This window comes from Phaseolus vulgaris, chromosome 8, assembly GCF_051622355.1.
Source record: "Phaseolus vulgaris cultivar YP4 chromosome 8, ASM5162235v1, whole genome shotgun sequence".
NCBI lineage: Eukaryota > Viridiplantae > Streptophyta > Magnoliopsida > Fabales > Fabaceae > Phaseolus > Phaseolus vulgaris.
In genome coordinates this window covers 47,932,042-47,953,243 of record NC_143505.1, presented here as the reverse complement: position 1 = coordinate 47,953,243, position 21,202 = coordinate 47,932,042, and the positions used below count along the sequence as shown (strand labels likewise).

Here is a 21,202-nt window from a genome sequence, read left to right as displayed (position 1 = left end):
TCGATTTGTGAAGATAAGGACAAAGTTTTTGATAATAGTGAGGTGGTGTCTCCCTCCCAACCAAGGTTCACTGAATGGAATTACTGGAAGAAGGTGAGTTTTTACGGTACGTGAATAGATTCCATGCTGTGTGCTTTTTGGGTTTAGTTCAATTTCCACCTTCCAAGATCTGTGAGAAAAATTTGATTACTCTTGTGAAAATGGGAAGCCTCATTCTCGATCTCAAGGGCTTCTGATTTTTGAACCTAAAATCTGCGTTGAATAATTCCGACACCTCTCACATGGATCATGTCTTGCACCTTAGACAGAAATCAAAACGGACATTATTCACATGCAGAGTACCAGCGTGAGTGAGTGTTTTATTTTAAAATAATTATTGTTTATGTAATTGAATTTTGGGAAATGCTATACAGTATATGCACCATAAATAGATAGAGGTTCATCTGATAGTGAATCCAGCTGCTCTTTTCTGTGTCAGTTCTGGATTGATTGAAACAAGAAAGTAGTATAATTATTCAAAATAAACTAAAAAAACACATATAAAATGAGATAAAATAGAATTGAATTACATAGTAGGACGAACACCAAAACATGGACAAAAACCTAAGTCATTCTCCCAGGCCAAGCAAGAAAAAAACTAGCTGACCAGGGCAGAGAGATTTACAACATATTGACACAACAGCCAATATGCAAATGATAAACAAAAATAAAAAAAAATAAACTAAAACCTAAAATAAACCCAATAATCCAAATCCTACATGCAACACTGCAATCTTCAAAAATTCAATTGCAGCATAGCCCTACCACCTAGCACTAGACTAAATTATTATTATTATTATTATTATTACCCACAAAACATTTAAAAAACATGTCTTCAGAGAGAATCCCAATCGATCTCATAAGAAGGAAATTTCTGCAAGTTAAAATGTGCAGAAGCATCTTCCCATTGCGGTTCGCTGACATCAAAGGTGAGATCAGAGAGCGGAGAAGAATCCACAGAACCCTCACTTTCAGGGGACAGAGCAGGTTCGGCTTCAGGCTCAGGCTCCGCCTTACAACAAAGGTTGGGGTTGGGATCCTGGTTCGGATTCCGAGCCTCCTTTGGAGCTGCTTTTGACTTCTTGGATGATGACCTGGCACCCTTCTCCGTCTTCCCCTGCTTCGGCATTTCGGCCAGGCTCTGACAAATAGCGTCGAGCTTAGCGTCCACCGCCGACTGCAGAGGCTTGTACTCGCCGAGCAACGACCCTTTGAGGTTCGGGAAGTTGAGCCTGGCGAAGTCGCCTCGGAGTCTGTAGGCGGCTTTGTCATACGCCAAAGCGGCTTCCTCGGCAGTGTCGAAGGTTCCGAGCCAGAGCCTGGTGCGGTTCTTGGGGAGCCTGATCTCTGCCACCCACTTTCCCCAATGCCTCTGCCTCACCCCGCGGTACAGCTTCGCGGGCTTCGGAGCCCCACCCACTTGCTTCATTGCCACGGGCTTCGGGCCAAGGAAGTTCAGGGAAAGGGAGGACTGGCTCTGAGCCTGCATCTGAGCCTGGATCTGAGAAACCTGAAACGGGCTTAGGTGGTTGAGCCCAACAACAGAACTGGGTTGCTGTTGAAAGCCTATAAGGGTTTGGGTTTGGTATAGGTAGGAGGAGGAAGGGTCTGTGTAGAAATTGGGGTGTGGAGGGAGAGAAAGAGGGTAAGGAGAGTAGGAATAGGAAGTCGAAGTTGAAGGTAAAGCTGAATCTGAAGATAACGAGGGAGTTGAGGAAGGACTTTTCATAAAAGGTTCTAGAACTTCCATCAGCTCACCTGTGAATGGATCCGACTGAACTTGTGGTTCTCCGTTGTACAAATCCATCATAGCTGCCATACAAAATTACCAACTACACACACAAATCAAAGATAAAAATTCCTTTCCAATACTCCAAATTTCGAAAACTCAAAAAGCTTGGAAGAGGTTTAAAATAGACAACCTCTTTAATCCAAGGAAAATTCAGAAGAAACAAAAAAAAAACAGAGCTTTGAGGGATAAAAAACAACCCTCGTGGCTGACAAAAGAAAAGAATGATTTTGAAGTAAAAAAAAACTGAAAGAAAAAACCTGGATCTCGATTCTGAAAACACCTGGCTTTCGAGAAATCCTTTGAAGTTTGATTCCGTGAGAGAATAGAGGCAAACCCAAAAAATCACGCGCTGAAAGACAGATGATTAACAGAAAGGGATTCAGAGAAGCGGGGAGTTACAGAGGGGGGGGAGGGGAGAGAGATAAGAGAGAGAGGATTAGAAGAAGTGAGAGGTGCAGAAATTTTGAAGGAGAAAAGGGAAGTGAGAAAGAGGAGATTTGTTTGGTGAGAATCTCTCGTCACTCTTGTGGATGAAAGTGTGGATGAAAGTGGGTGTGGTTATATAGGAGGAGGGAAGTTGAATATGAGTGTTGATTGGTGAAGTAATTGAAAAGTGTAATGGCAGTGAGAAGGGGTAGTTTGGGTGAATTTCGGCAGCAACCAGAACAGCTAAGGTCTGATTAACGTGGGAGCCAATGACTGAAAGACACGCGCCGCTGGTTGTCTGCACACGACACGTGGCCGCTCCATCCTTCAGGTGTGGCTGTCTTTAACGTTCATGGGAAGCCAGTTTGACCATGTCTTTGCGCGTTCACACCTCACTCTCCATTCAATTGCAAGCTATCTTTTTTTTTTCTTCCTCCGGTTTACCAGGTAACTTTCAATATATATTCTTTTTACATCAAATTTTTAACTAAATCATTTTTTATTCTTTTATTTCATTCTTTGTATTTTATACAATTTTTAATTTTTTTTAAACTTTCTTATAGTCTTTTAATTTTAATTATTTCTTTTATAACACTTAATTGTGCGATTAAAAGAAAGATGTTTATACCTCTCAAATTAAAATTTTCTTATTTTTTTAGTAAATTATGAATTATTTTTAAAAGCGTTTAATGGATGAAACTGATATCCGTAGGTTTATTTGTTTGTTTATTTTTAATAATAATTGAGTCCAAACGGGAAGGGGAGAAAAATGTATACTACAATGACTAAAGAGATATAATAAAATTTTAACATATATATTTATTTGGCTTTTTATTTTCGTAATATATATTAATACATAATTTTTTTCTTAATTTACACAAACTAATCACGTTTTCCTCGTATAACAAAAATATTAAGCTCGGCTCACACTTTTATTGCATTCCCATTCACAAAGAAGCACCTTCAAGATGAAGAATTTAATTTAATAATTTATACAAAAATTAAACAAATGTGATTTATTATATTTTTTTGGATGGAATAAAAGAGAAAACAAGTAAAAATAAAATTATTTAAATTCAAAGAAAATAGTTAAAAAAAATTGGAATATATTTATTTATTAGTAAATATATTTATAACATAATCAATTACATAAAAGATATAATTGTAAATATTTTATTAATATCTAATACATAATTAATTATGTCGATATATATAATTATTAGTTGTATAAGTTTTGTGTAAATCTTACTATGTTTATATGAAAAAAAATCATATTCGTTGTTTTTTTTATACTTTTTAATTATTTTATTTTGCTTTTCATATTTTGTATATCTTTCTTGGCTATCGTTTTTCGCATATGTCGTAGAGTGAATATGTGAACGTAAATTTCCATGGGCTCAAACATTTAGCTTTCAAACAAATTCTAGTTTGTTTATATATCTTTTTTTATTTTAAATTTAAATTTTGAAGTAACTTTTAAAATATAAAAGAATTGAAGAAAATATGAGTCCTGGGCTTTGTATATATGTGTGTATTTATATATATAAAGAAGACAATTAAATTTTAAATTAAATGTAAATTTGGATATTTTTAATTAAATTTTTATTAAAAAATATTATATTGAATATTCTAATTTTTATAATTTTTAATTGAATGTAAAACTTAATTTTAATGTAGATTGGAGTAATTATCATTGTTATATATTGTATCGTCATTACTTATTACTCATCTATGGATAATCACAAAAATAATTTATTTAAATATTTTTAATTTAACTTCTATTAAAAAATGTATTATATTGAGTGTCAAAATATTTATAATTTTATTTGAGTATTTGTTGTTAATTAGTGTGATTTAGCTATTTAATTTTTTTAATTTCAAGCAGATCAATATGAATTTAGAAAAAAAAAGTTTGGAGACTATTTATATAAAAAAATATCGTTTCTTTTTATAAATTAAATATTAAATATTAAAATCAAAATCAAATAAATAATGTGAAATACACCAAACAATATAATTTGCTAAAAATAATTAAGATTTCAAAATTTTACTTTTTTTATTGTTCAAGATTTTATTATTATGCTTTAAATTGTAAATTTAAACCGTCAGATCAATTAATTGACAATAAAAACTTAATTAAAAAATATAATTTTTTTAAACTAATAAAAATTGAATTATATATTTTTTCATATATCATAAACTTAAAATTTAACTAAATAATTTTTTATTTTTCACATAGATACAGCTATACCAATATATAAATATCAATATAGGAGATTCTCCATTATAACCGTTATTTTGTGTTCACAATTTTTGTCCGATTTTATCATTATTTAATATATCTCATTTTATTAGTACAATGGAGTATTTTGTCATTTCATATGAGTTACTTAAAAAATAAAATTACTTTTGAATTTTTTAAATTAATATTAATGTACAGTTTTTATAGGCATATTGACTTCCACTCTTCCCTTAATTCTTTATTGTAAGGCAACAATAGGAAGAAAGAGATAGCATATTCATTCTCACACATCAAATCTCTCATATCAAATAAAATAACCTCTATTTTCAATCACTCTCTTCACTCCATTTCAAGCAACTATATTATTTGGTAAAACCATTATTCTTTTATATCTACAATCAAGTCAATATTAACCTTAAAGTGAACATCATCACATCCTCTTATATCAAAACTATCAATGAAAGAAAAAAAAAACTTGAAGAAGAAGAGAAACTCAAATCAGAGAAAAAAAATAAGTTGTTTAATCAATTCATCATTTTTCTTTTACATATTATTTTTTGTTTTTCAATTTTGACTTATCCAAAATTATTTATGTATGTATGATAAATTTTTATCATCGTAAAAATTAAATAAATGAGAAAAATGTGGATACACAAAAACACAATAACGTTGTTACGCATAGGGTATCCACTAGGAAAAGTAATGAGAATGGAAAATAACAGTTACATAATTCAAATTAAAAACAAAAATAAATAACATAAACTTAATATATAAAAAAAGTTAAACATAAAATAGAACAAAAAAAACTATAAAAAGAACTTAATTAAAAATAATTAAATCTATAAATGACTTTAAACTTACTTAAGTTTATTAAAAGTCTTAAAGCACACTTGAACCAGCAGGATACGCGTTAAGACACACTTGAACCAGCAAGAATAGTCAAGGCGCGTGATGAGAAGTAAGGAAAGTTAATAAAGAGGGTGAGAGAGAATAGAAAAGTGGTTGATTAATGTAGCAAAAAATGTTCAGAAATTTACTCATCTTCATGGATTATAAAATTAAGATCAGATTGTTATAAAATCTCTCTACTTTAATATGGAGATGCATAAAATTAAAAAAATTAGTTAAAAAATGAAAAATTATTTTTCTGTTTTGAAAACATCTCCTTCTGTAATTAAGTAAATAATAGTTTATTTAAATAGAAATCTTAGAAAAAAATTGAATAAAATAAAAATTATAAAAGGGTTTTACAAATGAAGTAATAAAGAGGAGTGAAAAAGGTGTAGTAGCAATAAATATAGAGATGATAGGTGGAAGAAGGAAGGTTTGACTTCATGGTTGCATGCAAAGGGGAAGAAGGAAGCAACAAGGGATGGAAGGAGTAGAGTAGACTAGAGTGTGGACCCTTCATTGCAAGTTCCACTTGCACCCTAATTTATATATATTTAATTATATAATAATGTGTATTATACATAATATATTTAATGCATATTATATTTTAATATTCTAGATGGTGTAACTCATATTTCAATTTAATTGAGATGTGAACAGTAAAAGATAACAGAAGAATTTAAATCAAACTCTTTAATTTATCAGTTATCTAATTTTTTTTAAAAAATTGTTAAATATTTTTAAAAAAATTATCATATAAACTTTTTTTTTTAAAATAATGCTTTTTTCTATATTTTGATAATATTTTTAATAATAATTTTTTGTCTTTAGAAACAAAATCGCAGTTGGTGTTTTGATCAAAATTAATGAATTAACATATAAAAATAATATTACAAATGTATTAAACCAAATTATAGACATCCAAATAAAATAGCATAATTTTAAAATTGAATTTGTTTAATTCAAAATAAAAATATTATTAAAAGAAACCAATATTATTGTTTATTGCATTCCAACCGTTAAAATAAAATATATGCATTTACCTTATTTAGAAATAAATAAATAAATTATTTGGTTTAATCACTTGCCTTAAAATAAGTTAACCATATTAGTTTAAAACAGATTTTTATTTTACTTTAGTTATTTAAAAACAAGTAAAATTAATAAAAATATTCAATCTATTTGACAATTATAGCAAATTCTTGCAATATAGTAAACTATTTGAAAAACATTGATTCTACCCTCTTAATTTTGATTTTGTGGTATTATTAGATCATACAAAATTTATGTAATTGCACCTAATCCATATGTTTAAATTGATTGTATATGTTTTTAGTTATTTCATGCAAATTTACTCACATCCTCCAACATGGTGACACATCACATCATAAATCACCTTCTATTTATTTTAACACTCTAAACATGGTAACACGCCACACCATAAATCACCTTCTATTTATTTTAATAACCATTATCATGTGTTTTATTTTATTTTTTTAATATAAAACATGAAGTGTCTCCTATTCACGATTTGTTCATACACTCTTTTTTTTTTGTTTAAAGAATACATTTAAACTCTACAGTCTCAAAATGTTCCTATTTAGAATCAAAGAAAATTAGTTGATGGAAGAAAGATTTAAAAAAATATAAAATAAAATGAGAATTAATCAAAACATGTTTGAATCATATAATTTTAAGAGAGAGGAAGCAATTCTACATTATTTTTTCTAATGTAGTGAAACCTTTTAATAAAGATGTTTTTTAATTGATAGTGAAATGAAGCATTACTAATAGATGATATTAATTGAGTAGGTTTCGAATTGAGAAGTTCACTAACCAACAATACACTAGTTGCAAAGTTGAGTACTTTGTGAAGGAACATATTAATTAGTTTAGTTGAGAGTCACACAAGTAGGCATATTGGTCAAAATTGATGGAAATATTATTTGAGAAAGCCTTCAATAATGTGAAGGAGACATTTAGGCTACATTTAATTTAGTATTGAGCTAATGTAACAAAATAAAAATAAAGAATGGTTAAATTTGATATTAGTTAAGAAATTAAAAATATTTTTTTATTGAACAACATATGAAAATGATTATAATATCATAAAAAGTATACTGTATGTCTCTTAATATATCTTTTTTAAAAACTTCTTAATTTAATTTAAGTGGTCTTGAGTTTCATAAAAAGAAGTCACATGTAGTAAATGGATAAGTAGTGTACATGTTTAACCACTATCTAGAATTTAGGGGTACGTAGGAATTAAAGTGGAGTAAATGCATAACCACTCTATATTATCTTCGTTTATAATAATTAAGTTCCAAAACATTTACAAATTATAGTTTTGAGTAAGTTTGATTTTATGTTTTAGAGATAACGTTTATGTATAAATCAAAATGGAATTAGAATGGAATGAATCACGTCATTTTGTATAGAAAATTATCCATTTAAATAAAATTAATGTATCAATATAAAAGGTAATACATGAAAAATAAATAAATAACATGAAATAAATTTGATAATGTTATTTTAACAAAAATAAAAATATATAATCAGTATGATTTATAAACAAAATAGTTTCCTATAAGCACGATAAATAAATACGATTATAAGATATATTTTTATTAGTATATTTAGAGAATATTCTCAACTAAGTACTAAAAAATAAATACAAGAAGAAAATTGACAAAGAAGCGATTGATTGATGCACAAATCGCAATTATCTCAACCGGTAAACGTTGCTATATAAATTTTATAAAAGTATAATTTCCAATAAATTATTGTTCTAGACAATGTCACTTAGTTATATTTTATATCTGTTCATATGCAGGTAGAAGTCATATATATTATAACATATAGTTGAAATTATCTTGAAGTTTAAAAATAAAAACATTAAGAATTGAGGGAGTGTAAGATTAATTTTCAATTATTTATTTAAAAAGGTAAAGTTCTTTAAACAAATTTTATATCTGCACGTGGGTGCTGCGCAAGGCAAGCACTGTAATTGCGGCGAGTGTGGGTAATATTAGACCCAAACGCTGATACGTAAAGTGTGAAAGTGTGAGTGAAACGCCATGCTTCATGGCACCTTTATTGTTGCGTGGAATACACGGTGTGTAAGAAGCGTGAGCGCAGACTTGATGCTTCCATGGCACTCAGCCTCCAAAATTTGCTGGTTAAGTTAGTTGAACAAAGAATTGAAATGGTGTGCCACAAACAACTCAAAAACACAAACAGCTTCTTTTCATTCATCACTCTTCTTCCTACTAACATGGCTGCTAATGCGTGCGTATTCTGCTTCTGCACTTCACACTAAACAACTATTAAAGCAGATTCCATTCATAACTTGTCAACACACTTCTCCATTCATTTTCTTTTCTATTCATGTCTACTATTATTACCACAAATTCAACTACACCACGTGACAACAATAATTACTCCCTTTTTCTTTCTTATCAATTATCAAAAGGATAATTCATTCTTCCTCCATACACCTCCCATGCTTTCAATTTCATATATATAATTATGTACACACCAACTACCATACTATACCATAATACCCTATAAGAAAAAAATTTAACGAGGTTATTTATCGAACGTTGTTGGAGATCCCACATCGACTAGAGATAAGGACATTTCATAATATATAAGTGGGTGCAAACCTCAATCTCATGAGCTGGTTTTATGGGGTTGAGTTAGGCTTAAAGTCCACTTCGTAATATGGTATCAGAGCCATTTCGAGTCTATCCTAACGAGTATTTGTTGGGCTTATCAGGCTACCCGCTATCTGGCCGCTATCGGACCACCCATAATATATAGTCCCACGCACGAGCTTCTATCTATCACTCTCAGCGTGAGGGGTGTGTTGGAGATCCCACATCGACTAGAGATGAGCCGGTTTTATGGGGTGAGTTAGGCTTAAAGTCCACTTCGTAATAAACGTTAATATAATCTTGGGGATTTATTTAATTAATGAAATTATTTTAATTTCCTTTAGTTTTTTAATTCTTTTAAGTTTCAAAGGTTATTTTAGAACTTCAATAAAATAACGGAAAGTTTTTAAATCTTCATTAAATTTTAAAAATTTATTTTAAAACTTCAGCAAAATAATGAAGATTTTTTTAATCTTTCTTAAATTTTAAATGTTTATATTAAAATCTTAATAAATAACATATGTTTTTTAAACTTTCGTTAAATTCTAAAGATTTATTTTAAAATGTTAGTAAAATAATAAAGTTTTTTTAACCTTCATTAAATTTTAAAGATTTATTATAGAATCTCAATAAAACACTTCATATTTTTCAAACTTCAATAAAAAAATATAATTAAATCTATTTATAAATAAATAATTAAAAACTACATAGTTTTAATATATTTTATAATTAAATTTTCTAAAATTTTGAAAGTGTAACTTTACATTACAAATAAGTTTTCTAAAGTTTCAAACATTTATTTTAAACACTCAACAAAATAACCTTGGATAATAAATATTTCAATAGTATTTGCATATTTTTTATGATTGATGATAGTTAGTTTATATAATTCCTAGTTTTTATTGTTACGAGCTCATACTTCAAAAAACCTGACTTATTTTGTTTTACCTTTTGATATACATATATTTTATGTGAAATTTTAGTTTTAGTTATAATTAATAATATTTAATTCTCATAATTTTGAAATATTTTAAATTAAGGCCTTTATTTTAAAATAAATCTAATAATTAATTCATTGTGAAAGTGAGAAGTAATAAAGTTAATTTCTCATCGCAATATGTTTTTGCAATATTTAGCCAAGAACACACATGACTTTGAGGCCCGTATCTAATAGATAATACAATTATTTAGGATATATAAAACACGAAAAAATACCAATTGTTGTCGAGCTAGGTAACAGTAGCTTGTGACCTAAGTTGGGACAGTAAGATGATGGAAGAATGAATATTGGAGTAAGAAGAAAATACACTACAAAAAAACTTGTATAATGCGGCGGTTTTAATATGGCGGTTATTAATAACCGCCACAATCTGCCGTATAATACGACATTTTAGTAACCGCCACAATGATCCTTTAGAATATGACATTTTTAACCGTCATAATTATCCTCCAAAATAAAATTCCCGCTTTTGCTTTCCCTCCTATACCATTCCTCTTTATTTTCATTTAAAAAAAAATTAAAAATTTGTTAAAAATTAATTTTGTTTTTGACCAGCCTTTGGACTAGCCTTGTCTCCCACTCTTTGGACCAACCTTGTCTCCCACTTTGGAAACCAACTTCTTCTCCCTCGTGTCTTCATGAAACCAGCAGCATTTTGTCTTCCTCTTCTTTGGAAACCAACAGTGTCTCCCACTTTGGAAACCGTCTTGTAGTGTCTTCATGAAACCAGCACCTTCTGTTCTCCTTCTCCGCTAACGCAACCTTCACGACCCACGAAACCCTCAGGCGAGCTTCACGAAACCCTTTGTCCGCCATTGCCGCTCCGCTCAAGGTTGTTCCTCTGACCTTCAAGAAACCCTGAGTCCGCCATTGTCGCCTTCGCGCCAGGTTTTTCAGGTCTGTGCTCATGAAACCCTAAACCTCTGTCTTGGGAGTGTATTTTTTGAAATTGTTATAGGTTAAAATCGTTAGCAGATTTGGGATTCTATATAGATTAAACAATGTTGCCATGTTCTATTCTAATTCATGTAACAAAACAACTTCACTTCTAATAATTATGAACTTCAAAATATTACCTACTAGGAGACGTTCTGGATCTAACCCGTGATTGTGAGAGGCATTTGCTCGGGCTGAATGAATGACCTACAATGTGTAGGATTTTAAAACAAATGCTACCAATCTTGCTTTACCATATAGAAGGTAATAGAATATAACCTTTCTCTCCACTGAAAATGAATATAACTTGAATCTAAATAATCATAAATTGTTGTGTTAAATGCAGACAAAATTGAAGTACGAGTGAGGATACTTTAGAATTTTATATTGGTCTTATAATTGGGAAAGTTAAAAGACAACTAGTGTTGCTACCTGATAGACAGTTTTTGCTGCTCGTTTTATTGTCAATTCCAACTGCATCAATGCATCTTTAACAAGTATGCCACGAACCAGAGCAGCAACTAAGTTGACCTTCTTTGGACTCTAAAATGCCACAGAAGACAGGGTATATAAAAAGTGTAATCATTCAGATATGAACCAGACCCTTAAACAATCAATTAGTTTACACATCAAACCAAGGAAGGTATTCCAATAGCTTAAAAAATATGTTCTAACTTGTCTGCAAAAGTTGATAACAGATACTGAATATAGCATTATGAAATAAAGCATTACAACTTTTTAATACTCCTATTATAGCTATGCTGAATATACTTGTGATGATACTCTGATACTTGTTTATATTGCCAAATCAAATCAATGGTTTTCTTTAGCCTGCATTAGTGCTTACTTGAAAACCAAACGCACAGATGTGTGGGAACATTGAAGGTTAGAAATGGAGAGATAAAAAAATATAGTAGATACAGTCAAAGAAAGAGTGGTAAGTAGAAGTAGGATGGGGAACTATGAAACTGGGGGGCAAGATGGAATATAATTATTTGAATGTTATATAGAGACACGTTTTAATATTTTTATTTATCTAACAGATTAGGATCATTTGAACACCCATGGGGGCAAATGTCCATAGATTTAGCTCCTCTAAAGTGAGAGGAATGCAATTCAGCAATTGCTGATTAAAATATTGAAAGTTGAGATTGTAATTAACTTCAGAATTTGTTACTGTTGGAATCACTCCTGACTTACCTAAGTTACAACCTCATTGGGGATTGCCTAAATTGTTCTCAAAGGAGATATGACTAAAGTAGAGTATATACTCGGGTGCAAACCTTGATTTATAAGTCATTTTTATGAGTTTGAGTTAAACTTATACCCAAAGATTAGAAATTAGACATGTACTTGATTTTGTCACAACACTCAACTGTTGATGGTTCAATCAACAGTTATAACTACACTTTATTGGCTTTGTTTTGCTACCTAAATGATGATGGCTTAGTCTCACATTGTTTAGTGATATGACTAAAGTACAGTACACAAGTGGGGTGAATCCAAACCTTGATTTACAAGCCAGTTTTATAAGATTAGGTTAGAGTTACACATGCACTTGATTTTGTCAAAACACTCAACTGTGGATTGTTCGATCAACATTATGTGTACTGTATTAGCTTGGTTGTAGAAGTACAAGCATTGTTTAAAAGTATGTCATTTGGGTTTACATATTCACCTCTTTTTCATCAGTATTATGCCATATTTATATATATATAGCAGTTCTGAAATGATATCAAAGATGGTGCAATTCTTGAGTTTGGCAGTGGCAGTTGCACTTGGAAAGATGAAACTAGTCCAGTCCAACAGAGTACAACAAATTCTTTTACTTTCTCCACTCTCGAAATGATTTTAAAGGAAAAAAAAAACAGTTTCCATAATAGCATGCAGTTGAATTAGTTTAATTCATAAAATAAAATTTATTTCCTTTTTAAAAATATTTTTTGGCTTGTCAATAGCACCCCGTGGAGTAGTGCAATCACAGAACAGCATTGTGGAGCGGCTAGAGAATGCTACAAATTGAACATTTCTAAATACATTCATCACATGCATTATACTTAATGAATAAAGTAGGATCTGTTTCACTATTTAAGTAATTAAAATACTTTTCCTTCGATGTTGCCATGTCTGGTATATTAAATGTTAAAAGTTTTCATTTGTACTTTTCGGCACTTAAAATTGGAATCATTTCATTCAAAATTCGTTCAATATATACTTGTTCAGGTCTACCAAACATGCTCTTAATGAAGGAATACCAACTACTGCATACAAGAAAACCAAAAGCAAACAATCATGAACACTGATATGCATCTCAAACCTGCTTTATTCCCTTTAATATTGCTTGAACTTTTTCTGGCTTAGTAACAACTTTCTGCTTCTGATCTTCACCTTTTGAACTACCCAAAGATGAAACTGGGACTAAAGGTGACAAAACAGGTGTTTCCTCAGATGAATTTGCCAGTAATGGAGTAGTGCTTGAAATTCCCTGAAACGGAAATAATCAAGTAATAAAATAAAAAAGATGAAGTTAAGAAGAGGGTTAACTACAAAAAGCAAGGGTTCATGTCTTACTTCAACTTTTGTTATATATTAGCCTTTACAGACTTAGTTTCATTAATTTGAAGATGACCTGCACGTACTTAAATTTTGATTGCATTGTGTTAGCTTATAGAATGATAATGGTTATTTATAATGGTTATTTGATAATGATTATTTATAGAATGATTAAGAAATTCATAGAGACAACAATTGATCCAAACTAACTTGCAAATTGGTTTGGATCTAACTTTATATTCAACCATCCAGATCTGTTTTGAAGCGTATAGATTGGTTGTATAATTAAAATTTTGTTTGTGTGACCCATAAAATTTACCAAAAGCTAGTTTGGTAAATGTAGGTTCTGATTAACTATTTTATGTAGTTAACACATTTATGTAAGTAATTTTTTGTTATGGTGTTTTGTTTTGTAGTCATGCCAATTGATAAAAGTTGGATTTCTAAACCACGAAACACCATTGAATATGCAAATGGTTTGAATGAATTTTTGGAATTTGCATTTGGACATGCTAATGGTCTTGTCATAAAGTGTCCGTGTTCAAAGTGTGGTTTCAATAAGTGGCAAACAAGGGATGTAGTTCAAGAACACTTAACATGTAGCACTTTTCCTCAAAACTACCAAACTTGGTATATGCATGGTGAAGGACTAAGTGGAAATGAGTCTGTGGTTGTTCCAAGTGCGCATGTCATTGAAGATGTCATAGAATCTCATAATCCAATGGAAGACATGTTGAACGATGCATTTGGGTTTGTGGGGCACCACGATGATCACATTGATGAGGGTACTCAAGATGATGGTGTACAAGATGATATGTTGCATGGTGAAGGAAATACAAACTTTGATGTGTTGTTGAAGGACAATAATGAACCACTATATGAAGGTTGTACCAAGTATTCAAAGTTATCATTCATGTTGAAGTTGTATCATATAAAATGCATGTGTAGAATGAGTGATAAAGCAATGACCATGATTCTAAACTTGCTAAAGGACGCATTTGAACATGCTAAGTTTCCTAACTCATTTTATGAGGCCAAGAATGTGATTAACAAACTTGGTCTTAATTATGTCAAAATACCAGCTTGTCCAAAAGATTGCATGCTATATTGGGGTGAAGAGAATGAAAGCTTAGAAGAATGTAAACGGTGCAAAATGTCTAAGTGGAAAGATAAAGATAAGAAACAATATGCAAAGATCTTGCGTTACTTTCCATTGAAGTCAAGATTGCAACGATTGTTTATGAGTTCTAAGACAACTGAATCTATGACATGGCATGCATCAGAGGATAACCAGGATGGGTTGATGAGGCATCCTAGAGATTCTGAGGCTTGGAAAGCATTTGATGTATTACATCCAGAATTTGCAAATGATCCTCGAAATGTACGACTGGGCTTAGCTAGTGATGGCTTCAACCCTTTCGGAACCATGAGTACAAGCTATAGTATATGGCCAGTAGTCCTCATCCCATACAATCGTCCTCCTTGGGAGTGTATGAAGCAAACCTCTTTTATCCTATCCATGATAATTCCTGGAAAACAAATGACAGGAAACGACATTGATGTATACTTACAACCACTCATAAAAGAATTAAAGGAGCTCTGGTTCGATGGAGTGCAAACTTTTGATTATTCGAAAAAAGAAATGTTTACATTGCGAGCGGCTTTGTTGTGGACAATTAGTGACTTCCCTGGCTTAGGCAATTTATCTGGATGGAACACGCACACTGGTCTTGCTTGCCCAACTTGTAACTTTGACACTGAGTCTTCTTTGTTGTATAGGGGCAAATACAGCTTTATGGGACACCGTCGATTTTTACATAAAGAACATAGATTCAGATTGAGTCGTTCTCTTTTTGACGAAAGAACTGAACTAAGGGAAGCACCAGAACATTTGTCAGGGTCAGACATATTTAAACAAGTTGGAAAACCATTAGAACCTACGGATACAAGTAAAAGGGGTCGGGGAAAGAATGTTCTTGAAGTTGTTGGAGCATAACAATGGAAAAAGAGAAGTATATTTTTTGATCTTCCTTATTGGGAGACGAACTTGTTACACCATTGTCTAGATGTCATGCATATTGAAAAAAATGTTTGTGACAATGTTTTGTATACATTACTCAATGACCCTAAGAAATCAAAAGATAATTTAAAAGCCCGAAAGGTACTTAAAGAAATGGGTATAAGGAATGAACTTTGGCCAGATGAAAGAGGAAGATTTCGGCCAAGTGTGTTTTCATTGTCAAAACCAAAGAAAAAAACGTTTTTACAAACACTGAAAGATGTGAAAATGCCAGATGGATACTCGAGTAATATTTCAAGGTGTATTGATTTGAAAGCTGGAAAGATTTTTGGCCTTAAGAGTCATGATTGTCATATTCTTATGGAACATTTACTACCCATTGCCTTACGTAATGTTTTACCAAACAATGTGACTGCAGTGATAGTAGAACTATGTTCATTTTTTCGACAATTATGTGGCAAAAGTTTAAGCCAAACCGAACTTGATAAACTTCAGTCCCGCATCATTGAAACTCTTTGCCACATGGAAATGTTGTTCCCTCCTACCTTTTTTACAGTTATGGTGCACTTAACTTGTCACTTAGTTGGTGAGGCCAAACTTGGAGGCCCGGTTCATTATCGTTGGATGTATCCCATAGAAAGGTAAATGTTTTTGGCACACATAGATTTTGAAGTTTTTTTAAGCTTCATATTTGATTATCCTAATTGAAAAATTATTTTATAGGTATTTGGGACATTTAAAATCATATGTTCGAAACAAGGCACAACCTGAAGGTTCCATTGCCGAAGGATACCTAGCTGAAGAGGTTCTGACCTTTACCTCTGAATATATGGAAGGGGTTGAGACAAGAAGTAACAGGCCTTCACGTGTGGATGATTCTTGTAATACAAATATGCCACAATTGAGTACCATTTTCCCACCAATTGGTAGAGTAGTAAGTGCCTCTTCAACTTTTGAGTTGTCAACCATGCAAAGAACTCAAGCACATCGATATGTGTTATTTAATTGCCCTGAAGTTACCCCTTTCATTCAGTGAGTGTTAACACAACTATAAATTTAATTATATTCAAAATGTGTCCTTAATGGAATCATTAGTAACACATTGGTTATGATTATTTTCTTAGGGAATTTAAAAGTCATTTGCGAAGGAGGTTTAGAGGGAGAAGAATTTCAAATATAGAGATAGAAAGGATTGTTAATAAGGATTTCATGAATTGGTTTCCTCAAAGGGTACGTAGAAACTGTTTTTATAATTGTTTTATTAAAGTTTGTAACATATGTTCACACATTCAATCCTTATTTTTGTAGATTAATAACCCAGACATTTCAAGTACAGTGTCAAATGATCTTAAGTATCTATCTCAAGGTCCGACTCCACATGCTAGAAGATTTTCTGCCTTCAATGTAAATGGATTCAAGTTTAGGACCGAAAGTCGAGAACATGGGTTAAAACCCCAAAACAGTGGAGTTTACTTAACTTCATCAACATCATGTGTTGCAAGTATGGCTGATCAAAACATTAGGGAAGCGGATTTGGCATACTATGGAAAATTAGAAGATATAATTGAGCTTAATTACTATGGTCGTTTTAAAGTGACATTGTTCAAATGTAAATGGGCTGACACCACTAGAGATAGGGGGCTTAGAAAGGATCCGTGGGGTTTTACTTCTATTAATTTTTCAAGATTAATTCACATGGGAGATCGTGAGGAGCATGATCCATATATTGAAGCTTCACAAGCTGAAATGGTATATTATGTTAATGATGAAGTTAACAAGGATTGGAAAATTGTCGTCCACTTGAAACCACGAGACTTGTATGATATGGGAGAAGGAGATAATGAAGTTTGTGAACTGGAACCATGTCCACAACAAGATTTAAACCATTTTTTCAGCGAGTCTGAACATTTGCCATTGTTTAGGGATGATGAAGATGATGAATTATTAAACGAGGATAACAATGATCACGAACTTCATGAAAATGACTCAATGTCAGAGTAATAATAAGCTTGGTCTGTTAATAAAACTGCACATGTATGGCTATTGTTAGTTGCACATCTATTTGATTATGTACTTTGATATGCATTGTTATATCTTGTTTTTGTATTTTATTCTTTCCTTTTTATGTGCAGATATGCCTAAGCCTAAGAGGATTAAGAACTTGCTTAAGGAAATTGGTGGACATAGTTCAGACACATCTGTGAGGAACTATGTTCAACCTAATGACACGCCTCAAACTACGCGTCAACAAATAACTAAATCTGGTCAACCACATATTGGATCTCCATTACCACAAGCATCTGGACATACACCACCACAAATCTCAAAATCTGCACAACCACGAGATTTACAACCTACTTTTGAATCAGCAGCGCTACCACAAGCTGAGTCTACTCAACCACCAATCTCACAATCTGCACAACCTGAAGGCACATCTGAGTATGCACAACCACACACATCTGACTCTGCACTACCACATACATCTGAGTCTACACTGCCACATACATCCGAGTCTACACAACCACATACCCCTCAATCTGCACAACCGCATACATTAGAATCTGAAGCAGAAAGGGTGGCACCAAAAAAAGGCAGACATTCAAACCACTATTGGTTTGTTGATACTATAGGTAAACATATGTTAATTTTGTTGTTGTGTTTTTCTTTTTCATTTAATTACTTTCATTGCAGATACCTTAATGTATTATACTTTATAGATGAGCATGGAGTTACTCAGAAAACGAAGCTCAAGGTTAGGGATGCTCATAATTTGCCCATTGGAACACGTGTGGTTGTCAACTATGATGATAACTTTCAACCCATTGGAGAAGCATGTGGTTTGCTTGCTGGAGTTTGTGGACAGCTAGCAGCAAATCATATATTGTTGCCTATAAGTTTTGAAAGTTGGTCATTTGTGCCTGATACTTACAAGGATACTATATGGGAGAGTGCACTGAAGGTAATTGACCCTACATTCAATAAAACATTAAATATGTACATTCTTATTTCAGTTTTTGAATATATATGTGGACTAACAATTGTATTATTTGAAGAGTCGTTTTTGCTTCATGGTAAATGAAGATCTCGCTAAGAGAGATGTTATGTTCAAAATTGGCAAATTGTGGAGGGAGTATAGATGCAAGCTCTGGAATGAATTCTATGACCCAGTGTTAAGCAGAAATGACTTGATAAAGAATGTTCCAGATGGTCTTAACATGGAGCAATGGGCTATATTTGTGGATTATCGTCTCAAGCCTTCCACAGTGGTACATACTTTTCATTTCATATATTTCTCACTCAACTTGATTTTAAATTTGCAAAAACTGATTTCATTTTATTGTGTAGAAACTGTGTAACAGGAATAGAGAGATAAGAAAGAAACAAACTATTCCTCACACTGGTGGAGCTATGGCATTGTCAAGAAGGAGGGATAATCTGGTATATTTACATATATGTAGCTTTGTGAATTTGGCATATATTTTGATTTATAATATATAATGTATTTTTGTAATTATATTATCCTTTTTGGAATGTATAGAAAATTGAGACTGGTAAGAACATTGGCCGAGCTGAGATGTGGAAGATCACACACAAGAGGAAGAATGGCACGTATGTTAATGATGAAGCTATGGAGATTGGGGTAACTTCTAATTATATCAGTTTTGAACCTCTCATTTTATTCTTTATGTTGAACAGAGTAATTGTTTTCTGTATATACTATTTTTGAGACATACTATTTTGGATTTGGATACTGATTTGGATATTGTTTTAGACTATTTTGGACTATTTTAGATACTGTCTTAGACTGTTTTGGGTTATTTTGGACACTGTCTTGGACTGTTTTAGGAACATATTGTCTCTACCATGGGTATATATTGTTTTGGACTGTTTTGGATTGTTTTGGATTGTTTTGGGCTATTTTGGATACTGTCTTGGACTGTTTTGGGAACATATTGTGTCTGCCATGAGTATATACTATTTTGGACTGTTTTGAGCTATTTTGGATACTGTCTTGAATTGTTTTCGATTGTTTTGGGAACACTTTGTCTCTACCATGAGTATATATTGTTTTGGACTGTTTTGAATTGTTTTAGGCTATTTTGGGCTATTTTGGATACTGTCTTGGACTGTTTTGGGAACATATTGTGTCTGCCATGAGTATATACTATTTTGGACTGTTTTGAGCTATTTTGGATACTGTCTTGAATTGTTTTCGATTGTTTTGGGAACACTTTGTCTCTACCATGAGTATATATTGTTTTGGACTGTTTTGAATTGTTTTAGGCTATTTTGGATACTGTCTTGAACTATTTTGGATTGTTTTGGGAACATATTGTCTCTATCATGGCTATATATTGTTTTGGACTATTTTGGACTGTTTTGAGCTATTTGGGACTGTTTTGAGCTATTTTGGATACTGTCTTGAATTGTTTTCGATTGTTTTGGGAACACTTTGTCTCTACCATGAGTATATATTGTTTTGGACTGTTTTGAATTGTTTTGGGCTATTTTGGATACTGTCTTGAACTGTTTTGGATTGTTTTGGGAACATATTGTCTCTATCATGGATATATATTGTTTTGGACTATTTTGGATTGTTTTGGCCTATTTTGGATACTTCCTTGGACTGTTTTGGACACTGTTTTGGGAACATATTGTCTCTACCATGGGTATATATTGTTTTGGACTGTTTTGGATTGTTTTAGGCTATTTTGGATATTGTCTTGGACTGTTTTAGACTGTTTTGGGAACATATTGTCTCTACCATGGGTATATATTGTTTTGGACTGTTTTGGATTGTTTTGGGCTATTTTGGATACTGTCTTGGACTGTTTTGGGAAGACGAACATTAAAGTTGGTTGCTTCCATTTTTATGTAGGATAAAATTGATGAGTTAATGCTGGAAAATCCAGAAACTGCATCACATATATCTCCAAATGATCCTGTTGGTGTCATTTTTGGAAAGGAGCATCCAGGGAGGGTCAGAGGACTTTCATATGGAGCTTGTCCTACCCTTGCTTTCAAGAAATCCACAACAAGGGTAAGCAATATGAATAATGGTTCCTCTAGTGGTGGGTCTTCAACAAATGTTGAAGAAAAGGTAGAAAAGATGGCAACAGAACTTGCAGTTGTAAGGAGCCAAATGCATACTATGCTAGCCTACATTGCTTCTAGACCAGATGTGCCGGAACATTTTGCTGCAATGGCAGCAAATTTGGTACAAGCATCTATTAATGAGGTATAAATTACTATACTTAAAATTTTATTATAATATTGTTTTCATTTATTTTTTAAAAATTGTCAATTAATTTTAAACATATTTTAACTTATTCCAGGCACCGGATGTTGCTAGTGGTGCTCCATCACCAAACCAGAATATAAGATCAAGTTGAGGGAGTAAGACAAATTAGGATTGAGAATTTACTTGTAATATGTTTAGAAAATGAAACAATTTACATTTTGACAATTTAATTTACTTGTTGTTTGGATTAGTTTGACATTATCAACTTTGTTATTTCAATGAATGAATGAACTCATCTTTTGATTATTATATTTCTCAATTTTAAATATATTATGAAATTAGTTTATGTTATAACTTAATTATATATATTATGAAACATAATATCAAATTAATTAATATTATAAA

The 21,202-nt window shown here is 31.8% G+C and overlaps 4 protein-coding genes across 4 annotated transcripts; 3 read left to right on the top strand and 1 right to left on the bottom strand.

The window, feature by feature from the left end:
• Window positions 1-545: 545 nt before the first annotated feature.
• LOC137825800 (ethylene-responsive transcription factor RAP2-13) lies at window positions 546-2,442 on the bottom strand. Its single transcript, XM_068631589.2, has one exon. It carries the CDS (start codon window positions 1,856-1,858, stop codon window positions 875-877), a length of 984 nt encoding a protein of 327 aa, XP_068487690.1. The 5' UTR covers window positions 1,859-2,442; the 3' UTR covers window positions 546-874.
• An 11,511-nt stretch (window positions 2,443-13,953) lies between these two features.
• Window positions 13,954-15,531, top strand: LOC137825275 (uncharacterized). Its single transcript, XM_068630948.2, has one exon. The coding sequence runs from the start codon at window positions 13,954-13,956 to the stop codon at window positions 15,529-15,531; it is 1,578 nt and encodes a 525-aa protein (XP_068487049.2).
• LOC137825274 (uncharacterized) lies at window positions 13,966-17,556 on the top strand. The gene is made up of 4 exons (XM_090294140.1): window positions 13,966-16,196; window positions 16,279-16,587; window positions 16,680-16,785; window positions 16,864-17,556. The coding sequence occupies exons 1-4, from the start codon at window positions 15,607-15,609 to the stop codon at window positions 17,554-17,556; spliced, it is 1,698 nt and encodes a 565-aa protein (XP_090150266.1). The 5' UTR covers window positions 13,966-15,606.
• Window positions 17,557-18,656: 1,100 nt separating this feature from the next.
• LOC137825273 (uncharacterized) lies at window positions 18,657-20,948 on the top strand. Its single transcript, XM_090293603.1, has 4 exons — window positions 18,657-18,821; window positions 18,901-18,993; window positions 20,435-20,794; window positions 20,892-20,948. Exons 1-4 carry the CDS (start codon window positions 18,657-18,659, stop codon window positions 20,946-20,948), a joined length of 675 nt encoding a protein of 224 aa, XP_090149729.1.
• The last annotated feature ends 254 nt before the right edge of the window (window positions 20,949-21,202 follow it).